Source organism: Somniosus microcephalus, chromosome 9 (genome assembly GCF_052327205.1).
Source record: "Somniosus microcephalus isolate GS21.2 chromosome 9, FLI_Smic_1.0, whole genome shotgun sequence".
In the NCBI taxonomy this organism is placed as follows: Eukaryota; Metazoa; Chordata; class Chondrichthyes; order Squaliformes; family Somniosidae; genus Somniosus; species Somniosus microcephalus.
Genome location: NC_140995.1, coordinates 123,686,460 through 123,710,722, shown reverse-complemented (window position 1 = coordinate 123,710,722; position 24,263 = coordinate 123,686,460). Strand labels below are relative to the sequence as shown.

The window sequence follows — 24,263 nt, the reverse complement described above, 5'->3', positions numbered from 1 at the left end:
TTAAGTATGGCCTAGTTCATTCAATTGTATAAATATCTGACTTGTTATGAATGAAAGTAATGAAGGCATCATCGCCTAGAAATTCAGTTGCGTTCGCCAGCCGTTAACGCCATAAGAGGGGTAGATTTCCAGCGCTAGGCACTTAGCGCCCGGGCGCAGAACGAACTGCGCCTACGCCCAACTTCAGTTGTCATTTAGCGCCGGCGCAAAGTGTTTGCGCCCGCTCAGCTGCGCGCGCAGCTTATGACGTCATTTCGTCGTGCAACGCTGTTTGTGCGCCCCAAACCGGAAATTCAGTGGCGCCCGCCCAATGTGGGCGTGGCGCTGTTAAGAACTGTGAAGTGGAACGCAACAGAGGCCCTGCGGGCCTCGGGGAGCGCTAATTAAAGGGCACTTACACTGACCTATAAAGCCCAGCCATTTTGCTGCAATGACTTTAGTGCTTTGGATTTCTGGACAGAGACCAAGGAACAGAGCTTACTGATTTGGGACAACATAGGAGAGGTATTTTTGGCTTCTGGCCAGAGCTTGGAAATTTGATTCATTGTGATTTCACTGTTTGTAAGTTTATTATGGGGGCTGTATGGGGTGGCAACCCTCAGTTGCAGCATTATGTGCGAAGGGCTCGCAGACGCTGTGTGAGAGGGCCAGCCATGCCTAGACGCAGAGGGGCCATCAGGCGTCGGCAACGTAGGCCTTACCCACTCAGGGAATACCGGCAGCAGGTGTCCTATCTCACCATGACTGGCGCGCAGTGTGTTAAGAGGCTGCGCTTCAGAAGGGAGGTGGTTGCAGAGATCTGCCAGCTGCTTCACCGAGATCTGCGTCCGCAGCTGATGTGCAGGACGTCTCTCTCGGTGGAAGTGAAGGTCACGGTGGCTCTGAACTTTTATGCAAGCGGCTCCTTCCAAGCCGCTGCTGGGGACATAGCGAACATCTCCCAGTTCGCCGCGCATCGCTGCATCCGGCAGGTCACCGATGCCCTTTTCGCGAGGAGACACCAATTCATCTCCTTCCCCATGACCCTAGAGAGGCAGGAGCAGCGTGCAGTTGGATTTGGCAGGATCGCGGACTTCCCCATGGTGCAGGGCGCCATTGACTGCACGCATGTGGCTATGCGGGCACCTATCGACAATGCTGAGGATTACCGCAACCGGAAGGGCTACCATTCCCTCAATGTACAGCTGGTGTGTGACCACAGGCAGCGCATCCTAGCTGTCAATGCCCGCTTTCCAGGAAGCAGCCACGATGCATTTATCCTGCGCCAGACTACTGTGGCTGACATGTTCGAGGCACAGCCTCCACCAAGGGGATGGCTTATTGGGGACAAGGGCTACCCTTTGTGTACATGGCTCATGACCCCGCTCCGCGCGCCCAGGACCCCTGCGGAGGAGGCATACAACGAAAGCCATCAAGCCACAAGGAACATCATAGAGCAAACGATTGGCGTCCTCAAGCAACGGTTCCGCTGCCTGGATCGCTCCGGCGGATCTCTACAGTATTCGCCGGCTAGAGTCTCCCAGTTCGTCGTCGTTTGCTGCATGCTGCACAACCTGGCTATCCGCAGGACTCAGGCACTGCCACCTGACGTAGCACCACCACCTCAGGAGGACGCGCAGGAGGACCATGAGGAGGAGGAGGAGGAGGAGTACCAGGCCAGGAGGGAGCCACAAGGTCCAAGGGCCGTCCGCCGGCGGCTTATTGAACGACACTTCTAGGCCCCCTGTCAGGGAATAGCTTGTGGCAATGAACGCACCTGAATGCAGCCGCTCCGCAAGCCCTCAGCCGCTTAACGCAACAACCACTGGAAACATGACACCTGGACAAGCTGAATAAATAAAAAGCTTTATTTAACAAACTCAGGGCCCTTCCCACATGAAACAGAAAAACAGACGAGACCCCCAAAAAACTGTGAAAAGAATATCTCACTCCCACAACCTGGGGAGGAATAACAAAACTTGCCCATCCAATTGGCTTTCATCCTCGGCCTTACCAAAAGAAGCCCCCCCCACAACAGAACACAAACACCCCCATATAAAAAACCATTGGCCTTCATCCTCGGCCTTACCAAAAGAAGGCCCCCCCACAACACAAACACCCCCATATAAAAAACACTGTTGCCACCATACTCTACTGTGTGTGCCGAGAGGGCGAGTCCTTGTGCAGCCTTGTGCGGCCCCTGCCCGACCTGTTGCTCCGCCTCAACCTGGGCCCTGTGGGTGTTGCAAGGCTGGGGGAAGGCTCCTGAGGGGCAGAATGCGTGACGGCAGATGCCCTTGGGGGTCGGCCTAGACGAGGCCCGGCCCTGGAGGGGCCGGCTGCTGACTGCTGCAGCTGTGGCTGCGCAGCATCAGTCTCTGCAGCAGCTCGTCGCACCTTGGCTGGGGGAGTTGCAGTGGCGGCTGCAGCAATGGGGGCAAGCTGGCTGATGGCACGCGCTCGCTGTTCGCCAGAGACACTGGCACTCGGCCGGGCTGGCAGTGCAGCAAGCGCAGCAATCTGGTGGAGGCCAGACCGCTGTGCTGCAGCAGGGCGGCGGGTGCCCTGGCGATGCTTCCGCGACACAGCGAGTGTGGCAGAAGTGAGTGCCCGAACTGCCCTGGTCTGTGCCCGCATCAGATCAGTGAGTGTCTGCACGGCACCACTCATGAACTCGCGACTCGCGTCCTGCACTGCCGCGAGTTGGTGGACACCCCTGTCCTGCGCTGCCGCGAGTTGGTGGACACCCCTGTCCTGTGCTGCCGCGAGTTGCTCGACAACCCTGTCCTGTGCTGCCGCGAGTTGGTCAACACCCCTGGCGTGTGCTGCCGCGAGTTGCTCAACACCCCTGGCCTGTGATTCCCCGAAAGCGGCCACACTATGAGCCAGGGACTCAATGGCCTGAGGCAACTGTCCCACAACCCCCATGAACTCCTTGTGGCGCCGCTCCGAATCCGCCGACATTTGATCAAGGAGGCGCACCTCCTGGGCGAGGTCCGTCTCCGGACTGGAGGCCGGACTCTCCCTCTGGGGAGAAGGCCGCCGAGCTGGCCGACCCTTCCCGCGTGCCTTGACGCCACTGGGCCCAGCAACTGCCCTCCCCTGCAACACTTCCCCCCTCTGGGGAGAAGGCCGCCGTTCTGCCCGACCCTTCCCGCGTGCCTGGACGGCACTGGGCCCAGGAGCTACACCCCCCTGCAACACTTCCCCCTGGCTCTCCTCCAGGCAAGACGTGTCCCCTCCATTGCCATCCCCTGGCGCAGATGATGCTTCCCCCGATGTGCCGCCTTCCTGTTGGTCCTCGTCGTGCTCCTCTTCCGAGGGTCTGGCACTCTCTGCTTCAGGGACCTCCTCCTCACCAGCTGAAAGCAGGAAGGCACAAGAGTAGCTTTACAGTGAGGACAGGGCGTCAGCGAGGGAGGCATGAGTGGTGGCATTCAGCGCATTGGTCGGACAGTGGCAAAGGATGTAGATCTGATGCGCTAGGGGAACGAGAGAGGTCCAAACGGTCATGTCCTTACCATTGGGTCGCAGCACAGGGTCGGCATCTCCAATGGCAACAGGGCCAACCACCCGGCCACGCATGAGTCGAGCCACGCTCTCCTCCAGCTCACTGAGCTCCTGGAACTGGGCACGGCCTCCCCCGGTGACATTCTGGCTCTTCAAATTCCGGGCCATCTTGGCCTGCAAGAGAAAGGACGGCCTCTAAGTACATTGTGGTGGCCTGTTGTTGTGTGCACTGCCTCCCATGGTGGAATAGCTTGGCCAGTGTGGTGCCCTGTTGTTGTGTGCACTGCCTCCCATGGTGGAATAGCTTGGCCAGTGTGGTGCCCTGTTGTTGTGTGCACTGCCTCCCATGGTGGAATAGCTTGGCCAGTGTGGTGCCCTGTTGTTGTGTGCACTGCCTCCCATGGTCGAATAGCTTGGCCAGTGTGTTAAGTGCAGAAAGTGCTATTGAGGATCATGCCAGTGCCATAGCTGCGGGAGGAGGGCTGGCCATTAGGCCTTTGAGGTCCCTTTGCCCATAATGTGAGGTGCACATGCAAGGATGAGGAGGACACTGGAAAGGGTACTCACCTTGACCATCCGAGTGAGGTCGTTGTACTTCTTGCGGCATTGGTCACCAGTCCTGGGGACATCGCTGTTGACTGACACCCTGTGGGCGATTTTCCTCCAGGCTCTCCTGTACTGCCTCCTGGGAGCCTTCTTGCCACTGTCCGGGCACAAGATCTCTTTGTACCTTTCCAACCCCCTAACCAGCACCCTCAAAGCATGCTGGGAGAAGCGCTGCGCTCGTTCACGGGCCTTCTCCATGGCTTCAGGCGCTATTTGGGTCCACCAGCAGTGTTCAGGCCTAGCTGCAGGGCTCCACTATCCAGGGCGTGGCTGCAGACCAAGTCGACCCTTCCCCCTTTAAGAGCTGGCCGGCGTCAGGGTGTCTGCTGTCAATCAAAACATGACCGCACCTGCGCTGCGCCCGGCCTCGGCGTTATCAGTCCGCACCGCCGGCTTAGCGCCTGAAGATAGGAGTGCAACGCCAGTTTCAGCGCTCGCCCAAACTCTTGGCCAGATCTACTGAATTTCGGCGAAGTGACCTGCAGTTTCCGGCGGGCGCTAACTTTAGCGACCGCCCGACTTTACCGCCCCAAAAGTGGCTATACTGAATTTCTAGGCCCATATGCCCATCATTTCCCCAGACACGTTACAGGTAAAGGTTCTTCATGTATGTCCATTTGACTATCCTGAAGAGACATCAAAGATTGTAATTTCTGATTGTGTCACGTAACAAATTCTTTGTTGTATTTAGAGATGAGGTAGTTAAAACAATATTCAGTAGTACTGTGTGAAATTTGGATTGTTCGTTGATCAGAATAGCAAGGCAGCTTCAGAACAAAAGTGAAGACAGAATGCATTTTCATTGTACTTTTTCAAGTAGAATACATAAAATGTGGAATCCGACAAATAGTGTGGACAAATATGCCAGTGACCTCTTCCACCTAGAAGGACAATGGCAGCAAGTGCATGGGAACACCACCACCTCCAAGTTCCCCTCCAAGTCACACACCATCCTGACTTAGAAGTATATCGCTGATCCTTCATCGTCGCTGGGTCAAAATCCCTACCTAACAGCACTGTGGGAGTACCTTCACCACACGGTCTGCAGCGGTTCAGGAAGGTGGCTCACCACCACCTTCTCGAGGGCAATTAGGGATGGACAATAAATGCTGGCCTTGCCAGTGACGCCCACATCCCATAAAAATTAATTTAAAAAAAATATTGGTGTCAACTACCTTCCAATATTGGATTTCCTCGGAGTTGCTCCCGCACCACTGCCGTTACGGGATTGTGAAGAGGGAGCACTTTCGAAGTGTTTCCCGGTATGTCTTAGCTGCTAATTTTTCAAAATAACTGAGACCAGTCAAAACCTTAAGCATTTTCATAAAAGTACATGGGACAGATGAAGATACTCCCTTTTTCTCACCATTAAATTAAGGCCTCATCCTTTAATTGCTTCTCCCGATGTATCAACCTTACTGATGATATACCATGCTTCAGCCAGACAGCCCAAATTTCTAATTATCAAAATATTATCATATTTTAGAAGTATTAGAGATTCATAAACACTAATCTGATGCAGTGTTCTTATCTGCTGAAGCCTTGCAATGTGATGCAACTAATAGAGTTCATGTTGATTTGGCATGTACACAAGACAGCAAAGTACTGAATATGAGGTACATGCAATCATAAATTAAAGGTGTAAAGGATTAATCAAAAAGGAGGAAAGAAGAAATGCATTCTGAGAAAATATAGCATACAAAAATAGTATGGTCAGATTGAGAGAGAAAAAGCAGAGAAATAAATGATTGAGAATAAAACTGTAGGGAGGAAGAAATAATTGTATTGTTTCAACCTTGATACAGGACAAGAACTAATTTAAGGAAATGATTTTGGAGAGGTGAAAAAAGCAAAAATGTTTCCCTTAAGTAAATGCTGAAAATACCAGATGGCTGCCAGGATCCAATTAAGTTAATGGCCCATATTTTCCGATGCCTACGGGTGTGTACACACCCGTAGGGACCTCGCAAGTGCCGGTTTCAGGCATGCGAAGCGCATGCGCTGAAAACCGGCATTTCCGATCTGTCAAGAATCCTCTTGACAGATCGGACGCCTGCCCTGGAGAAGGGCCTCTGCGGGTGGAGAGTTCTGCTTTCTGCAGAACCTCCGCCCGCTGAAAACCCTTAGAAATTTAACATTGGTAAAAGTAGGCATAAGGCCTGCTTTTACCAGCATAAGAGTTTAAAAAAAAAAAATTTCCACTCATTTATAATTTAAAAATATACGTTTAATTTTAGCCCCGTAAAAAAACTTTAATTTTTTTTGAAAAAATTAAATTTTTGTTTTAAATATTTAATTTAATGTAATTTTAACTAATTTAAAAAATGTGATTTTAAACAAAAATGTATTTAATGTTTTGATGTGTATTTTCAGTGATCCCCATTCATACTTTTTGGCAGGCGTAAGCTGTCAGAAGTATGAAGGGAGATTCCCTTCTCCCATTGGTTCCCCATGGCCCACGTGATCCCAGGGACGTTTGCGAACTGCCTGCGCTCCTGGGCTACCTGGGCTCTGCGCATTTCGTAGCGCAGAGGCCCAGGAGCGGAAATGGCCGGACCTCTGGAGCCCTCAGGTAAGGGCGTAGATTTTTCCAGATCAGAGGCCTCCGCATGCAGGAAGCCTCCGATCGGAAAATACAGGCCATTATCTTAAATCCAAAACAAAAACAAGCCTTTTTATGATTGTTGCAATGAGCAAAATTTCATTAGCATGAGAACAAAATCATGAAAGAAAAATATTTTCGGAGTACTCTATAGAAAAGTTAACCTCTGTTGGAAGATTTAAATATGATTGTCTATCATTGGAATGTAAATGTGTTTTTTTTTCTATTGGTATTTCAAAATAAAGAATGATTGTCATTTAAGGAGTTGTTTGAAGATCAACCTTTTGGAAGAATGGAGACAAGTATATAATAAATCCATCCTGATATCTGTCTACAATTTCCTGCTTTGGTTCTATAAAGTTTTTGTCTTTGACATATAAACTGGAAGGTGTTGAACCAACTAAACAGACAGCTAAAATCATTCCAGAGCTTAACCATTTGTCAAGTATAGACTTGTTTATAAAAAATGTAAACATCAAGTGACACAGAACCATCCCTCTGAAGCAGGCAATGAAGGGCACAGCCCAAAAAATCAGGAAAAGTTTTTGAAAAAATTAAAATTAGTATATAGATATCTCAGATGCTAGAATATTGTAAACAATAGTTTATCCTCTGTATTTTCTGATAATTATATCGCAGAGCCCTATTTTTCACTGATCATGTTCTCAGATTTACCGCTGAGTTATCATCTCATAGGTAAGACTTCCTCAAGGAGAAGAATGTGATGCACAAATCTAACAGATAGTTTGAGAAAAAGAAAGAAAAAATGCACCCAAATGTTTTTCTTTCTTGAAACAGTTAATTTTTGGGGTTCAACCCTGGTTTCATGCAGCAACTTTAGGAGTTCTGGTGTATGCACATAGATTGTGCAATAATAGGAGATAGAATGTAACCTAGGGTTTGATTTAATTGGGAAAAGTGACAGACAGTAAATTGACAAATTATTTCCTCTTCCACATGCTTCATACCTCTGATCCTTTCCATCTCCTATGTTTTGCTTTTGATTTCCCCACCTTCACCACTCTCCCACTTACTGACTGTCCCAACAGCTGATACTCTATGGCTGATTCCACGATCCAAAAGGAAGTGCATCTCTGGAAAATGCACACATTCAACCCATGATTTTCTGTCCACTAATTCTTATGGATGGGAAATCATGCACAGCACACCAAAAGTCCGCACCCTACAAGTGCCATTCCCCAGTGAAAGCACCGGATCACTGAATTATCCTTATTATTATGTTCACTTGAGTTGTAAAAGCAGCAGCATAATTATGGATTTTATCCTAAATGTCAAATTCTACAGACTTTCACCTCCGTATTGCATGCAACCTATCATCTTATTTATATTTTAACAGGATTATAATACTTTGAACTTCGATGGAAAACTGAATAAGGACCATCATCAGGATTATTGCCTTGAGTATGGCATGGAAAACAATACACACACAATCATCGCTTTCTCACGAGATTTGAATACATGTGACAATAAAGATAGGATTATAACGGTATGATTGTTTAAATTCTACATTTTTTCCATACCTTGATTTGTGGTCTTACAATAGTGAACAAGACTGAAAGCCATAGCATGTAAAGAATTTTACATGGAATTACTGTACCAAATTACATCCACGCATTTTTCATTTTTTTTGTATTTTGGAGTACAGAATTCCATAGTTATGACATCCGTACCTGTTTTCTTTAGTTAGCGCCTGCAGAAATTATGACCTGAATTTTCCTCTACATGAAATATGATTTTTGTAAGCATTTTACCTATTGTAAGAGCTACTGCCAAATAACACTATATTGTTACTGGCCTTAAGATGGTGATAATCTGTTACTACCAATAAGGGAAAAATAATATAATCATGAGCAAGTTGGTGCCATTGTTTTTCACCTCTGAAAACATTGAGAAATTCATGCTTTACCTTCTTTTCGTGATTGTTTTATACACCAAAAGAAATTTGATTGCTCTTAATAGTTTCTCTCGGAGTTTTCATCCTCTCGGAGTTTTCATCCTAATTAATTTTTCCTTGATGTATATGAATGGAGGAGGTGATGCAAGTCTTGCTGTTAATCATAGAAACAGTGCCATTATATGGTTGTGTTCATCAGACTCGATTGGGAAGCAAGTTAAGTGCATGCTGGGAGTTTTCTCCACAAACTGCACAATAACCCAGATGCATGCTGGGAGCTGGTCTACTATTTTTGGGGGGCTGCCTTTGTGATGGCATGGTGATAGCTATAAGGCTTAAACATAAGCAAAATTCTTCTGAGAGGGGACAAGCTTCCTACTGATACATTGTTAGAGATGTTTCACATACACAAACGGAAATGTATCAGTATCATTTTCTTCCAAATTTTGTAATTTTTTATGTCTTGCATAAAATGTACAGGAACTTCACTAAAAGCCTGAACCCTACGCAAATGGGAAATTAATAGCAAGATTTTCCTATTTTCTTGCTGGGAGTGCACTGTGCACTCAGCTTGCCCATTTAAAATAGTTGACAAAGAGCAGAGATATTCTAACCTTACAAATCAGTGAGCACTTAAATCTGCGTTGCTGGATTTTTCATTGCTGGTTTTTCTCATTGGTAAACTGGGAATTGACTGAGTGCTTGTCTCTCTTTTTGGATTTTTTTGGAGCCAAAGAGAATGAAAGGGTGCACTGGTAGGTTGATTTGCACCAGAGGGGGACTGCCCATACCTCTTTTTATCTATGTAGCTATTATGTACAGACACTGGCACATTGACCTGGGAATATCTGAGGACACCTCCTTTCACAGACTTTATTTCTCTAGGGAAGCAGTGATTGAGTTCGCTTACCAGGAAACTTTGTGATATCCGGCACCGATGGGACCGGCGTGTTGCCAATCTATCAAAACTGCCGGACATACAAAGTTAATGTTGAAGCATACGGAGGTTTTCATCTCCGTATCTGACAACAAACACTGTTGCTTAGCAACAGCTTCTAAAGAGTCGGCTGCAGCTGCAAGCGTCTCTAGCTGAAGCTGTTGCTATAGCTACAGACCTTGCAGTGCCTGACTGGGGGAAAAAAAAAACGAGAACGAAAAAAAAACTTATAGAAAACGGCTCCTGATTTTTGCCGTTAGATCGAGTATTCCGGACATACAACCCCCGGATAAACCAAAGTTTCCTGTATTATGTTTTGGGGTTTCTTTACTCTTTTTCACTCGTGCTTTTGGCTTCTATGTCTCGCGCTTGTCTCGTAGGTGAGACATGGCACCCTATGTTTCAGAGAGTATTTTCACTTGCCTAGATAACTAGGTAAATTCATAGCATGCCCCTGGATCAAACAAAAAATCCTCTTCCGTTTATTTCAGCTTCTTATTTTATCACGTTATCTTCAGATGGTGGTAGTATGACACTACAGAACACTTTGACTTGGGCTTTACCTGCCAAATAAATTTATTAAACAATAAAATAATACACAAATAGTCACAGTAACGCAACTTACATTTTTACAGTAGTTATTAAGAGGTAGAAAATAAATAGTTTGTGACTGTTGTGTCAAACTATGATACAAATAATATTCTTACATAAAGGTTCCTTTGCTTTTACCATCTATAGGAGCTAGCTGGCCTGACTATCTGTCTTTAAAGACTTCAGATAGTCTCTCCAATCTGTACAAGGCAGGTTGATAAATACCTTCAACAAAATGACCGAGACCAAGCAGATTTAAATACATTTTTTTTTTAAACTGCCAAATCAAATGGGTATTAGAACAAATCCTACAAGATGTTTGGATTTGGCTTGACCTTCACCTTGATACCAGTCTCAGACGAAGTAATAATTCTGCAACAGATGTATTCAGATAAAATAAAACATGATTTCTGTGAGTGAAACTGGTTTTAAATCCCTTGGCCTAGAAATTCGGTTGGTTGCGCCAGCGATTAGCGCCTAATGAGCCTGAGATTTGGGGCGTTACCCAATGTTCGGGCGGGCGCAGTGAGGATAGCGACACCTCCCATATTGAGTATCCGCTAGCGTGCGCCCGCGTGCGCAGGCAGATCATGACGTCATTTCAGTGTGCAACGCCCTTTTGGAGCCTCTGACCGGATATTCGGTGGCGCCCGGAACCTTTCCGCCTGGCGCTATTAGTGACAGTTCGATGGAACGTTCCCAGGCCCTTCTCGGAGTCGGGGGGCGCTATTTAAAGGGGACAGCTCTAGTATAAAAGCTGCAGCCACTTGGCCTGTTCATTCTGATCGTTGCTGGAGAGAGTTGGTGAGCTACTGTTGCACAGGATTTATCAGATTTAGCCTTCGAATACTTGGGACCTTCAGCCCTGTCCGGAGCAGTTGGAGCGCTAGACATTACAGCGTGTTGCCCGTCTGCCATAGCAATGGGAGCTGCTTTGGAGGGGCACGTCCTCATGGCCGGACACTTTGAAGGGGCACAGAGACGGCGGGAGAGAGGGCCGGGATTGGTCAGAAGGAGGAGGGGCAATGGAGGTCGGCCACTCCGAAGATACGCTGCAAGGGTTTTCAGGCAGCAGGTGTCATACCTTACCATGTCGGAGGAGCAGTGTCTGTGAAGGCTCCGATTTGGTAAGGAGGTTGTGACTGAGCTGTGCCACCTGCTTGCTGAGGATCTGCAGCCACGTCTACGGTGCAGGACCTCTCTGTCGGTGGCCGTCAAAGTGACTGTTGCCCTCAACTTTTACGCCACCGGATCCTTTCAGTCAGCCACTGGGGACATAGCGAATATATCTCAATTTGCAGTGCATTGTTGCATCCGGCAAGTGACAGCTGCCCTCTATAGAAGAAGGCGTCATTTAATCACCTTCCCTCTGACCCTGGAGAAGCAGGCGGAGCGCGCGCAGGGCTTCGCTGCTATTGTGGACTTCCCCATGGTGCAGGGGGCCATTGATTGCACACACGTGGCTTTGCGGGCGCCATTACTGAATCCTGAGGAGTTCTGCAACCGCAAGGGGTTCCACTCCCTCAATGTCCAGCTGGTCTGTGACCACCGCCAGATGATCATGGCAGTCAATGCGCAATTCCCTGGGAGCAGCCACGATGCGTTCATCCTGCGGCAGACCTCAGTTTCTGACCTTTTTGAGGGGCCGGCTCACCCACGAGGCTGGCTTCTTGGCGACAAGGGCTATCCTCTCTGCCCATGGCTCATGACCCCACTCCGTTTGCCCGCCACCCCAGCAGAATAGCTTTACAATAGCAGCCATCAGGCGACCAGGAACATTGTGGAGCACACTATTGGTGTGCTCAAACAGCGTTTCCGCTGTCTAGACCATTCGGGGGGAGCCCTGCAGTACTCGCCGGAGCAAGTGGGTCGCATCGTCGTCATCTGCTGCATGCTCCACAACTTGGCCATTCGACGAACCCAGCCAATGCCAGCTGCCCCTCAAGGTCCAGAGGAGGAGGAGGAGGAGGAGGAGGAGGAAGAGCAGGCGGATGAGGAGGAGGAGCATGCGGACGAGGAGGAGGAGGAAGAAGAGAGGGCTCCTGAAACTGGAAGGGCCGTCTGTCAGCGGCTCATAAGGACTCAGTTCGAGGACCCTCTGACGGAATGATGGGTCTCATTCGTCCTGCGCATTTTCTTTATTTTCAAAAAAGTGCTTCCAGCATAACAACGTCATGTCAACAGAAACCATAACTAACAAAATAACAGTTATCTCTCTGGCAAAGCCGCAAAACTAAACAAACCATCACCAACAATCAGAACAGGTGAGGGCATCCTTGAATTTGGGGAAAGAAACGTCTCAGCACCTCCCTCTACTGCTGGCCCCTTGATGGAGACCGACTTCTCTTTCGCGGTCGGCCCCTTCCCTCCCTGCTGCTCCTCCGTAGTTGAACCCCAGTGGCGGCGTCAAGGATGGGGGACGCCTGGTGACTGTCTGCAAGCGCAGAAGCCCCTGAGGGACGGCCTGGACGACCTCTGGGCTTGGAGGGTGCGGAGGCTGGCTGCTTGATCTGGCCATGGCTGGAAGCAGTGTGCACTGCAGGTGGTGGCAGCTGCACTGCAGACGTTCCAGCGGTGGCATGAGCAATGGTCACCTGCCGAGAGAGGACACCTGCACCATGGTCGGACGACACACTGGCTCTTGGAGGGGACCGGCTCGGCTCTACCGCCACAAGCGACTGCTCCACTGATTCCTGGCCTCGTGTGGTACTGGAAGGGCCCGGGGTGATCCTAGCTGATGCAGACAGGGTGGCAGCAGTGAGAGTTCACGTTGCCTCAATCTGGGCCTGGACGAGGCCAGCAAGTGACTGCGTGGCAGCAGTGAGGACCTGTGTGGCAGGTGCCAGTGCTTCGGAGAAGCCCTGGACAGTTCTCTCCATTGCTTCAGACAAGGCTGGAGCAGTCCGTTCCACTGCCTCGGACAAGCCCTGGACAGACCTTTCCAGGGATTGTCCGAAGCTCTGAACAGTCCTTTCCATAGCGGCCTTGAAGGCCTGGACAGTCCTCTCCATTGCTGCCCCGAAGCCCTGGACAGTCCTCTCCATTGCTGCGCCAAAGTCCAGCACACTCTTTGCCAGTGTTTCTATCGACTGAGGCATCCTTCCCACTGCAGCCATAAGCTCAGTGTGCCTGAGCCGGGCCTGGGTGCTCATTTCAGCCAGGCTATGCACCTCCTCTGCACTCTGTGCAGCAGTCATCGCTCCCTGCCTTGCCCTCCGGGGAGCCGGTGCCCGAACTTGCCTACCCCCCTCACGTTGATGCAGGCCGCTTGTTCCAGCAACTGGCTCCTCATCAGAGCACCCCCCTCCCCTCCAGGGAGCTACTATCCCCAGTCTGCAGATGTGTTGGCTCCCGAGGCTGGAACGGATGGTCTGGCTTCCTCCTGATCCTCGCCTCCGGAGGCACTGGCACTGGCAGCTTCAGGGCCCGGATCCCGAGCTGGTGATGTAGCATCTGAAAGCAGGGAGGTGGAAGAGTGGCTTTAGCAAAAGGACAGGTTGGCAGCAAGGCATGCCAGATTGCGGCAAGGCTATGACATGGCTCCACAGTGAGAAAGCATGCTGGCGGGGGGGACCAAGTGGAAGGAGACAGCTGAAAAAGGTGAGATTCTTACCACCGCTGTCGACAATGGGGTCGGCAGCTGCAGTGGTAACAGGACCACTCAGACGTCCTCCAAGAATCTGGTGCACTCTCTCCTCGAGATCCGTGAGAGTGAATCGTCGCCAGCTTGGACTGCAGGGGAAAGAAGGGGAAGTTCTGTTACATGATGCCCTGAGTGATCATCTCATGCCCCCCATGGTGGTTGAGCCCTTACATGATGCCCTGAGTGATCATCTCATGCCCCCCATGGTGCAAGAGCCCTTACATGATGCCCTGAGTGATCATCTCATGCCCCCCATGGTGCAAGAGCCCTTACATTACGCCTTGAGTCAAATGTGCATGTGTGTGCCCAGAAAGGGCCATGGGTGCTTGCTGACACATGGCCATTGGGGCATCGCGCACCCTGTAGCCATGAAGTCAGGTGCAGATGGAGGGAATCAGAAGTTTGCATAAACACCACTCACCCTCACGACCCGAGTGAGGTCGTTGAATTTCTTCCTGCACTGAACAGGGCTCCTGGTCGCCATGCTGCTGGAGTTGACCCTCTGACAAACATCCCTCCAAGCTCGGCGGTAGTTCTTTTGATTCGGCCTCCTGCCATTGTCAGGATAGAGAACATCTCGACGGCGCTCCACTGCGGCCACCAAGTGCTCCAGAGCCTCAGTGCTGAAGCGCTCTGCTCTCTGTCTCACCTTCTCCATCTTGACCAAGTTTTTTGCGCCAGAGAAGGGCGTGCGCCGATTCTGAGGCCTACAGGGCGATGAGTGTGGAAGCTGAGGCTGACTGACCCACCCCTTTAAGAGCCGGCCAGCGCCTGGAAGTCTCGTGGTTATCGGTAATTGAGATCACCTGCGCTGCGCCCGTCCGCGCCGATATTGGGTTGCGCCGGAAGTTTTGCGCCTTAGGAGCCCCGTGCAACGTCTGAGTTCGCGCCTCAATCACCTTTGGGGGCGATGCAACCCAATATCGCGCCAGGCGGCGATAAGTTTCGTCTGGCTATAAACTTTGCGCAGCGCCAATTCTAACGCCTCAAGCGGGGCTATACCCAATTTCTAGGCCCTTGTGTACTGTGACAGAGTTAAATTAGCCAATCCTATGATAAATCTTAGGAAAAAATGCTTTAAGCTGTGCCATTTGTTGGAATCTGACTAGTAAACAATGATCAACAACATGGACAGCCTGGTCATTGGCTGTGAAGGTGATCACAGCACTGAAATGCCTCTGGCCCCTTCTAAGTTACCTCAGTCAATCCACAAAGCACAAATGCATTAAGCAGGTGACGAATGTGTTATTCATCAGGGCAAACACCTTCATTACTTTCTCCTTGGAAAAGTGATAGCAGAATGATAGAGCACTGCAGTTCTTCTGTAATGCAGGATTCCCCAAGTCCAGGTGATCATTGATTTCCTATGTGGTCTAATACACACAATATCATGCCATTGATGAGTCACAAAGTGTTCCACTCCATCAACGTACGAGCAGGTGAATGCCTGTTTTCCAGGCAACAAGAAAGAAAGAACTTACATTTACTAACAATTTTACAGGTTCTTGCTCCTCTAGTGGCACTACCACATGTTTCTGCTCACATTTATGACAGTAGAATGAGTCTTGATGTTTGCTATCGGGTGTTGTCTTCTTTTGTACTACAAGGAATGTATGTTAAAATGCTGGCTGCAAAACACCTTTTTAAATAGTACTTGCATAACAATGTGTGTAATAGCATTGTGCTGACGTGTATGAGCTTGTGTGAGAATAAGTGAGTAGGGCGAGAAAGCGTAAGAAACAAGGGATGGTTTGTGCCAAGATCTTGAGGGAGGCCTCCAGCTTTGGCTTTCTCGCTCCCTGTATGCTTTCAATCCCAAGAATACATTTCAGGGTAGAAAGTTTCCAGGCACCCCGCTCCCCCATCCCTCGTGTGGATTTACTCCATCTTATTGTGTGCTACCTTGTCCTGTAAGAGGGAAGTAGTGTTGAGATGTTGAAAGTTTGAAGAGCACATGCAAGTTACCATCCTGCTTCGAAGGCATGTGTCAGTACATAAATATATACATCATGCAGCTAGTTTTTGTTGAAAACTGGCTTTGTAGGATCAACATTACAGATGTTAGTGTGATCATAGCTCCTGTTTTAAGTTGCAGTTAGAAATGTGTCCAGCTGCAGTATGGCATGCACATGAGGCTGTCAAAGAACCGTAAGGGGTTGTAAGAATATAGGTTTAGGAGGGTGTTTAGAGGGACTTGGCTTGAAAGAGTTAAATGACTCAAGTTTTTGTTAGAACTGCTGCTCTGCAAAATACACTGCATCCCCTATGATCTGGAGTGCGCCTTAGCCTGCCCATTATTTGGGCAAATGACAGCGAGACTTAGAGGTTGCAATGGCGAACTCTCATGCAATGTATTCCAGCTATTGGAATGTGTTATGTGTCACCATGTGATTCTCCTCTCTTTGTAAATTGGACTAACTATATAAATATGAGCATTCGAGCTGCTGCAAAATTTGTCTGGGCCCTTTTTCAGGCGGCTGCCTCTCATCCCTCAGTTCAATATTGAAATGAGCTTCTGGCGTCGATTTCACACGCAGATTATTAAATTGAGCTAGCGATGCACAAACTCCAACTAGTATTATCTGGATTTTTTTTGTCTTGTAATACTCCTGTGAAGTGCTTTGGGTCATTTTCTTAGGCAGTCCCTCGGAACCGAGGATGACTTGCTTCCACATTAAAAATGAGTTCTCAGGTGACTGATGAGTCCAATGCAGGACCTACAGTCTCTGTCACAGGTGGGGCAGACGGTGGTTGAAGGGGCGGGTGGGTGGGGTGCTTGGGTTGACGTGTGCTACTTCCGCTGTTTGCGCTTGGCTTCCGCTTGCTCCCGGCGAAGAGACTCGAGGTGTTCGGCGCCTTCCCGGATGCTTCTCCTCCACTTTGTGCGGTCTTGGGCCAGGGATTCCCAGGTGTTAAGTCTGTGTGTTATAATGAGAATTACTACACAGACCACAAGAGTAAACTTTAACAGGTCTTTACTGGTTGAAGGTCAGGGCGGAACTGCCCAATAAATCATTACACAGCACTTATATACCGGTGTGGTCACCGCCGGTATTACAGTATACAGCAGCCAAGATAAAGTAGTGCAACTCTTAAAATAGCTCTCTTAAAGGTGGAACGGTTACTAAAATAGTTCTCTTAAAGGTAGAACGGTTACATACACTACAATCCTCCCTTTTTAGCTTAACAGTATATATATTCCCCATTAAACATAACATCATAACATATATATACAACTTCATGTCAAAACAGTTCACAGATTCAGTCTCTGCGGAGGCGCCTCCTGCGCTTCCTGACTCGGTCTGGATAACGCCTCGGTGGTGTAGTAGTTCTCGGTGGTGTAGTAGTTTTCGGTGGTGTAGTAGGTTCTTTTGGCAAGGTCGATTCGGCTTGAATGCCAGTGTCGGGTTCATCTGGTTGCAGTATCACCGGATCGGAGGTAGATACTATGGGTATCTCTGCTTCATCATTAGGCGTATAAAGTTGTGGTGTAGGTTGTCCCTTTTCGGATGACTCTATGATCTGGTCAGCATGGCGCCTTTCAGGGATCTCTGGTTCTCGTTGCTGGGGTGACTCATCTAATGGTCCTTCACTGGACTTAACAGCTTGAACTTTCGTAACTTCAGAACCAGCATTGTTGACTTCTAAAGGCTCGAGTACCTTGGGAAGTTTTTCTGCTTCCAGACTGATTTGGCTCAGTTCGGAGGGACCACCTGCGTGACCTAGTAGGGGTGATAATGGTTCAGATGAATCATCATCTCCTGCATCTTCTCTATTGTCTTCTATTTCCTCCATCACTTCAGCTTTTGCCTCTGCCACCAATCCCCTGAGTGGCTTAGTACTGCTGACACTGCTCACAAAAGGGTGTTCTTTCTTCTTAGCTTTCAACTGATCGATGAAGTTGACATATTCCCTTTCTTGCTCAGCTTTGATTCGTTTGGCCTCATCGCGCAGACGGTTTGTGTGTTCCTGCTCCATTTTCTCAATCAGCTGCTTCTGCTGTCTTTCCAGATTCTCCCACTCTGTGTCAAAGAACTTTTTCTTTGCATTCATTTCTTGCTCAAAACGGCGAATCATTTGTTCTAATTGCTGTTGTAGTTTGAAATTGAGTTGAGTTCGAGCCCGGTGTTCCTCAGAAATGTGCATGTCTGTAGACTGGACAGACTCAGAATTCTCTGTCAAACTATGCTGTTGTTGTTCAGTGGAATTCTGTTCTGATACTTTGTTCTCTCCTGAAGCATTTATGCTCTCCTTCGTTTTTCTATCATTAGACTGCAAGTCCATTTTAGACTTGTCTTTTGCACATGGGCTGGTCCTACCATCATCAGTTCCAGAGTCTGAGCTGATTGTCTTCACCGAGTTCTCACTCTCTGCTTTGTCACTGTCACTGCTGCATATGCCCTCATCCAATATTCTGGACACTCGTTCAGGTTTGACATCTTTTCTTTTTCCGGAATCTACCGTCATTGCTTTTAGGGGGTGCCAGTCCATATTTATTTTCCTGATCCACTCCCGTCCCAGAAGTGGTGGCCCTCCCTCAGGTAGTACATATAAGTCCATTCCTTGGTGTTCTTTGCCCTTGTGTCTCACCTTGACTTTTATCTTTCCGATGGGGTATACTCTTTGCCCCATGTATGTCTGCAATACTATCTCCGTATCCCGTAGGGGAATATGTGTGAATAACTTTTTGTAATCTTGCTTATTCATGACCGTCAACGCCGATCCGGTGTCCAATTCCATCTTCACGTGGACTCCTGCTATTTGCAGTGTGGCCCAGATAGTTTGTCGGTCAGCTTCCTTACTCACATTGTGAATTCTCAGACTACCCAGTTCCTGGCTGTTGGAGTCTGAATCCGAATTCTGTTCATCCGAACTCTTCTCAGCCACCTTGTGTACCTTGCTGCACTTTTCCTGCGGTGACTTTTTGTTGCTGGTCTTCTTTCCTGACCGGCATACTTTAGCTATGTGACCAAGCTTGCCACATTTTCTACATTCCTGGTTTTTAAACCAGCATTGGTTCTGACCGTGTGTTGTCTTCCCACAACGGTAACATTTCGTTGTACCCAAAGCCATTTGATCTATGCTGAGTACCGCTGCCTTCAGCTGCATTTCCGCAGTGCCTCTCGCTGCGGCTTCGTGCGATGCTGCAATAGAGACAGCCTTGTCAAGTGTAAGATCATTCTCTTCAAGTAGCCGCTTTTGTGTTCCTTCTTTCGACAATCCGCACACGAATTTGTCTCTCAGTGCCTCTGTCAGTCCTTCCCCAAACTGACAGTATTTCGCTAGCTTACGCAGTTCAATTAAGTACTCCGCGTTGCTTTCCTCTTTCAGTTGCGTTCTCGCATAAAATTTAAATCGTTCCGCTAACATCAGCGGTGTGGGGTTCAAATGATCCTTCAGGACAGCAACAATATTAGCGAAAGTCTGATCCGCCGGTTTAGCTGGTGATAGAAGATGCTTCAGTAGCCCGTATGTCTTCGCACCCATTGAGTTTAGTAAGGTTAATGCTTTATCTTCATTTGATATTTTATTTGCCTTACAATATATCTCTATGCGTTCTACATACGTGGCCCAATCTTCTACCTCGGGATCGAAATCGTTGATGTTACCACGCTTAGGCATCCTCGCGATCTTCTTGAGAAACAAAAGAATTTTTTTTTTTTTTTCTTTTACAAAATGGCGGTTTCCCGCGCTCGTCTTCTTCCCCCGCCTACGAAAATGGCGGCTTCCCGCGCTCGTCTTCTTCCCCCGCCTACGAAAATGGCGGCTTCCCGCATTTGCCTTTCTCCCCCGCTGGCTGTAATGGCGATTGCCGTATTGCTGCGTTCACCCTCCCCAGTGGTTTCAAATCGTGCCTCCCAGCCCCTCTTGCAGTCCGGTCCTTTCCCCCCCGGCTGCGGCTGAGTTCTCCGCGGTTTTTAAAAAAAAAATTATTTTCTCCCGCGCCTTACGATCGTCCCGGTCGCTGCGCCTCGCGGCCTCGGTAGCTGCCCGGCCTTTTTCACCGGTCGCGGTCGAGCTCTCTCTCGACGCTGTTGCGTCTCCCAGCCCGCTATTTTCTCCCGCGCCTTACGCTGTCCTGTTCGCTGCGGCCCCGGTAGCTGCCCGGCCTTTTTCACCAGTCGCGGTCGAGCTCTCTCTCGACGCTGTTGCGTCTCCCAGCCCGCTTGTAGCCCGGTCTCTCACACCGGCTGTGTTCGCCCCCCCGGTCTCTCACACCGGCTGCGTTTGCCTTTACCGCGGCTTCCGTGCCTTACGCTGCCCCAGTCTCAGCGCCTCTGGCCCCGACTTCTGTCTGGCTCTTTTCCCCGGCCGTGGTCGAGTTCTCCGCCCTTATATCCTCCGTTCTTTATTTTCTCCCCTACTCACAGTCGACGTGGCCGACTTGCTGCTCGTCGCTGATCGGCTTACCCACCACCGTGATAGAAGGGATGATCACTGCCTGTTGCTGATGGAAGGCTTCGTGTCAGAAATCTTCCTTTGCTCTGCAGACCCGAGTCTTCTCTCAGCAGAATGATGAGGGCGGATGCCTCTTCTCGACGCCCATCAACTGCCTTGGATGCCTCTCTGCCGCAGGGTAAGATCAAACTCGTCGCCACTGTTAAGTCTGTGTGTTATAATGAGAATTACTACACAGACCACAAGAGTAAACTTTAACAGGTCTTTACTGGTTGACGGTCAGGGCGGAACTGCCCAATAAATCATTACACAGCACTTATATACCGGTGTGGTCACCGCCGGTATTACAGTATACAGCAGCCAAGATAAAGTAGTGCAACTCTTAAAATAGTTCTCTTAAAGGTGGAACGGTTACTAAAATAGTTCTCTTAAAGGTAGAACGGTTACATACACTACACCAGGTGTCGATGGGGATGTTACACTTTTTCAAGGAGGCTTTGAGGGTGTCCTTGAAACATTTCCTCTGCCCACCTGGGGCTCTCTTGCTGTGCCGGAGCTCCGAGTAGAGCGCTTGTTTTGGGAGTCTCGTATCGGGCATGCGGACAATGTGACCCGTCCATCGGAACTGATTGAGCATGGTCAGAGCTTCGATGTTGGCCTGAGTGAGAACACTGACGTTGATGCGCCTATCCTGCCAATGGATTTGCAGGATCCTGCGGAGGCAGCGTTGGTGGTACCTCTTCAGTGCTTTGAGGTGCCTGCTGTACATGGGCCATGTCTCTGAGGCATACAGCAGGGCGGGTAACACTGCTACTCTGTAGACCATGAGCTTAGTGCTGGGTTTGAGGTCCATGTCTTCAAACACTCTCTTCCTCAGGCGACTGAAGGCTGCACTGGCACACTGAAGGCGGTGTTGGACTTCGTCATCGACGTCTGCCCTTGTTGACAGTAGGCTCCCAAGGTATGGAAAGTGGTCCACATTGTCCAAGGCCTTGTCGTGGATTTTGATAATCGGGGGACAGTACTGTGTGGCGGGGGCAGGTTGGTAGAGGACCTTTGTCTTACGGATGTTTAGTGTAAGGCCCATGCTCTCGTATGCTTCGGTGAAGGTGTTGATGATGGTTTGGAGTTCGACCTCCGAGTGAGCGCAGACGCAAGCGTCGTCTGCATACTGTAATTCAACGACAGGGTTTTAGTTTCCTGGATCACTGGGCCTGCTTCTGGGAAAGGTGGGACTTGTACAAGTCGGACGGGTTGCACCTGAACCAGAGCGGGACAAATATCCTTGCGGGGAGGTTTGCTAGCACTGTTGGGGGGGGTTTAAACTAACTTGGCAGGGGGATGGGATACAGAGGGGAGCTGAAATAGGGGGTGATGTGCTGCCAATTATAGAGAAAAAAACAAGTCAGCTTGGTAGACAGGGCAAATATACAAGGGCAAGGCTGGATGGCATCTATTTTAATGCAAGGAGTCTTGCAAATAAGGTGGATGAACTGAAGGTGTTGATAAACACATGGGAGTATGATATTGTTGCTATCACGGAGACATGGTTGAGGGAGGGGCAAGACTGGCAGCTCAATATCCCGGGGTACGGAATCTTCAGGCGAGACAGAGGGGGGGTATAAGAGGAGGGGGTGTCGCAATATTAATTAAGGAGTCAATTACTGCAGTAAGGAGGGATGACATATTAGCAGGTTCCTCGAATGAGACCATATGGGTGGAGCTTAAAAACAAGAAGGGGGCAAGCACTTTGCTGGGAGTGTACTATAGGCCTCCAAACAGTCGGGGAGATAGAGGAACAGATATGTAGGCAAATCTCAGAGAAATGTGCAAATAATAGGGTAATAGTAATGGGGGATTTCAACTTCCCCAATATTAACTGGGATAGTCAGAGTGTGAAAGGCACAGAGGGTGTAGAATTCTTAAAGTGCATCCAGGAGAGCTTTTTGAGCCGGCATGTAGAAGGTCCTACAAGAGAGGGGGCGGTACTGGACCTAATTCTAGGGAATGTGGCCGGCCAAGTGGAAGAAGTGCTAGTAGGTGAGCACTTTGGTGACAGTGACCATAATATGGTGAGATTTAAGGTGGTCATGGAAAAGGACAGGGATGGGCCGGAAATAAAGGTTCTAAATTGGGGGAAGGCCGATTTTAATAGGATAAGGCAGGATCTGGCCAAAATGGACTGGGATCAGCTACTTGTAGGAAAATCCGCATCGGAGCAATGGGAGGCTTTCAGAAGGGAGATTGAGATCATACAATGGTAACATGTTCCCGTAAAGGTCAAGGGTGGTTCCAAAAACCACAGGGAACCTTGGATGTCAGGGGATATACGAGAATGGATTAAAAAAAAAAGGTGGGCTTTTGGCAGATACAAAAGGCTAAAGACGGAGGAAGCCCTAGAGGAGTACAAAAAGTGCAGGGGGATACTTAAAAAAGAAATTAGGAGATCAAGGAGGGGCCATGAAATAACACTGGCGAGCAAAATAAAGGAAAATCCTAAGATGTTTTATAAGTATATTAAGGGTAAGAGGATAACTAGGGAAAAAATAGGGCCCATTAGGGACAAAAGTGGAAATCTGTGTGTGGAGCCGGAAGATGTAGGAGGGGTTCTAAATGAATTTTTTGCATCTGTTTTCACTATGGAGAGGGACGATGTAGACATAGAAATAGGGCGGGGGGACTGTGATATGCTCGAACATATTAACATCGAGAGGGAGGAGGTATTGGCGGTTTTAGCAGGCCTAAAAATGGATAAATCCCCAGGCCCGGACGAAATGTATCCCAGGCTGCTGTGTGAGGCAAAGGAAGAGATTGCGGGGGCTCTAACACACATATTCAGAACCTCTCTGGCCACAGGGGATGTGCCAGAGGACTGGAGAACCGCTAATGTAGTTCCTTTATTCAAGAAGGGGAGTAGGGAAAAACCGGGGAACTACAGGCCAGTGAGCCTAACATCAGTGGTGGGAAAATTATTGGAAAAAATTCTGAGGGACAAAATTAGTCTCCACTTGGAGAGGCAAGGATTAATCAGGGATAGTCAACATGGCTTTGTCAAGGGAAGATCATGTCTGACTAATTTGATTGAATTTTTTGAGGGGGTGACTAGGTGTGTGGATGAGGGTAACGCAGTGGATGTGGTATACATGGATTTCAGTAAGGCCTTCGATAAAGTCCCGCACAGGAGACTGGTCAAGAAGGTAAGAGCCCATGGAATCCAGGGTGCCTTGGCACGTTGGATACAAAACTGGCTTAGTGGCAGAAGGCAGAGGGTGATGGTCGAAGGTTGTTTTTGTGACTGGAAGCCTGTGGCCAGTGGGGTACCACAGGGATCGGTGCTGGGTCCCTTGCTGTTTGTGGTCTACATTAATGACTTGGATATGAATGTAAAAGGTATGATCAGTAAGTTCGCGGATGATACAAAAATTGGTAGGGTGGTAAATAGCGAAGAGGGTAGTCTCAGTCTGCAGGACGATATAGATGGGTTGGTCAGATGGGCGGAACAGTGGCAAATGGAATTTAACCCGGAAAAGTGCGAGGTGATGCACTTTGGGGGGACTAACAAGGCAAGGGAATACACAATGAATGGTAAGACCCTAGGCAAGACGGAGGGTCAGAGGGATCTGGGTGTGCAAGTACACAGATCCCTGAAGGCGGCGGAACAGGTGGATAAGGTGGTAATAAAGGCATATGGGATACTTGCCTTCATTAGCCGAGGCATAGAATATAAGAGCGAGGAGGTTATGATGGAGCTGTATAAAACACTGGTTAGGCCACAGCTGGAATACTGTGTGCAGTTCTGGTCGCCACACTACAGGAAGGATGTGATAGCTTTGGAGAGGGTGCAGAGGAGATTCACCAGGATGCTACCAGGGCTGGAGCGCTTCAGCTATGAAGAGAGACTGGGCAGATTGGGTTTGTTTTCCTTGGAGCAGAGGAGGCTGAGGGGGGACATGATTGAGGTGTACAAAATTATGAGGGGCATAGATAGGATGGATACTAAGGAGCTTTTTCCCTTAGTAGAAGGGTCAATAACTAGGGGGCATAGATTCAAGGTAAAGGGCGGGAGGTTTAGAGGGGATTT

The 24,263-nt window shown here is 48.9% G+C and overlaps 1 protein-coding gene across 4 annotated transcripts in view; it reads left to right on the top strand.

The window, feature by feature from the left end:
- moxd1 (monooxygenase, DBH-like 1) overlaps positions 1-24,263 on the top strand; it is a 156,794-nt gene that overhangs the window by 7,656 nt on the left and 124,875 nt on the right. For 3 of the 4 annotated variants that reach the window (XM_085997120.1, XM_085997119.1, XM_085997117.1), the window contains exon 2: positions 8,055-8,204. The exons of the other annotated variant lie outside the window; for it this stretch is intronic. In XM_085997120.1, coding sequence (XP_085853246.1) covers positions 8,055-8,204 — 150 coding nt within the window. The remainder of the gene's footprint in view (positions 1-8,054; positions 8,205-24,263) is intronic. 4 annotated transcript variants of the gene reach the window in all.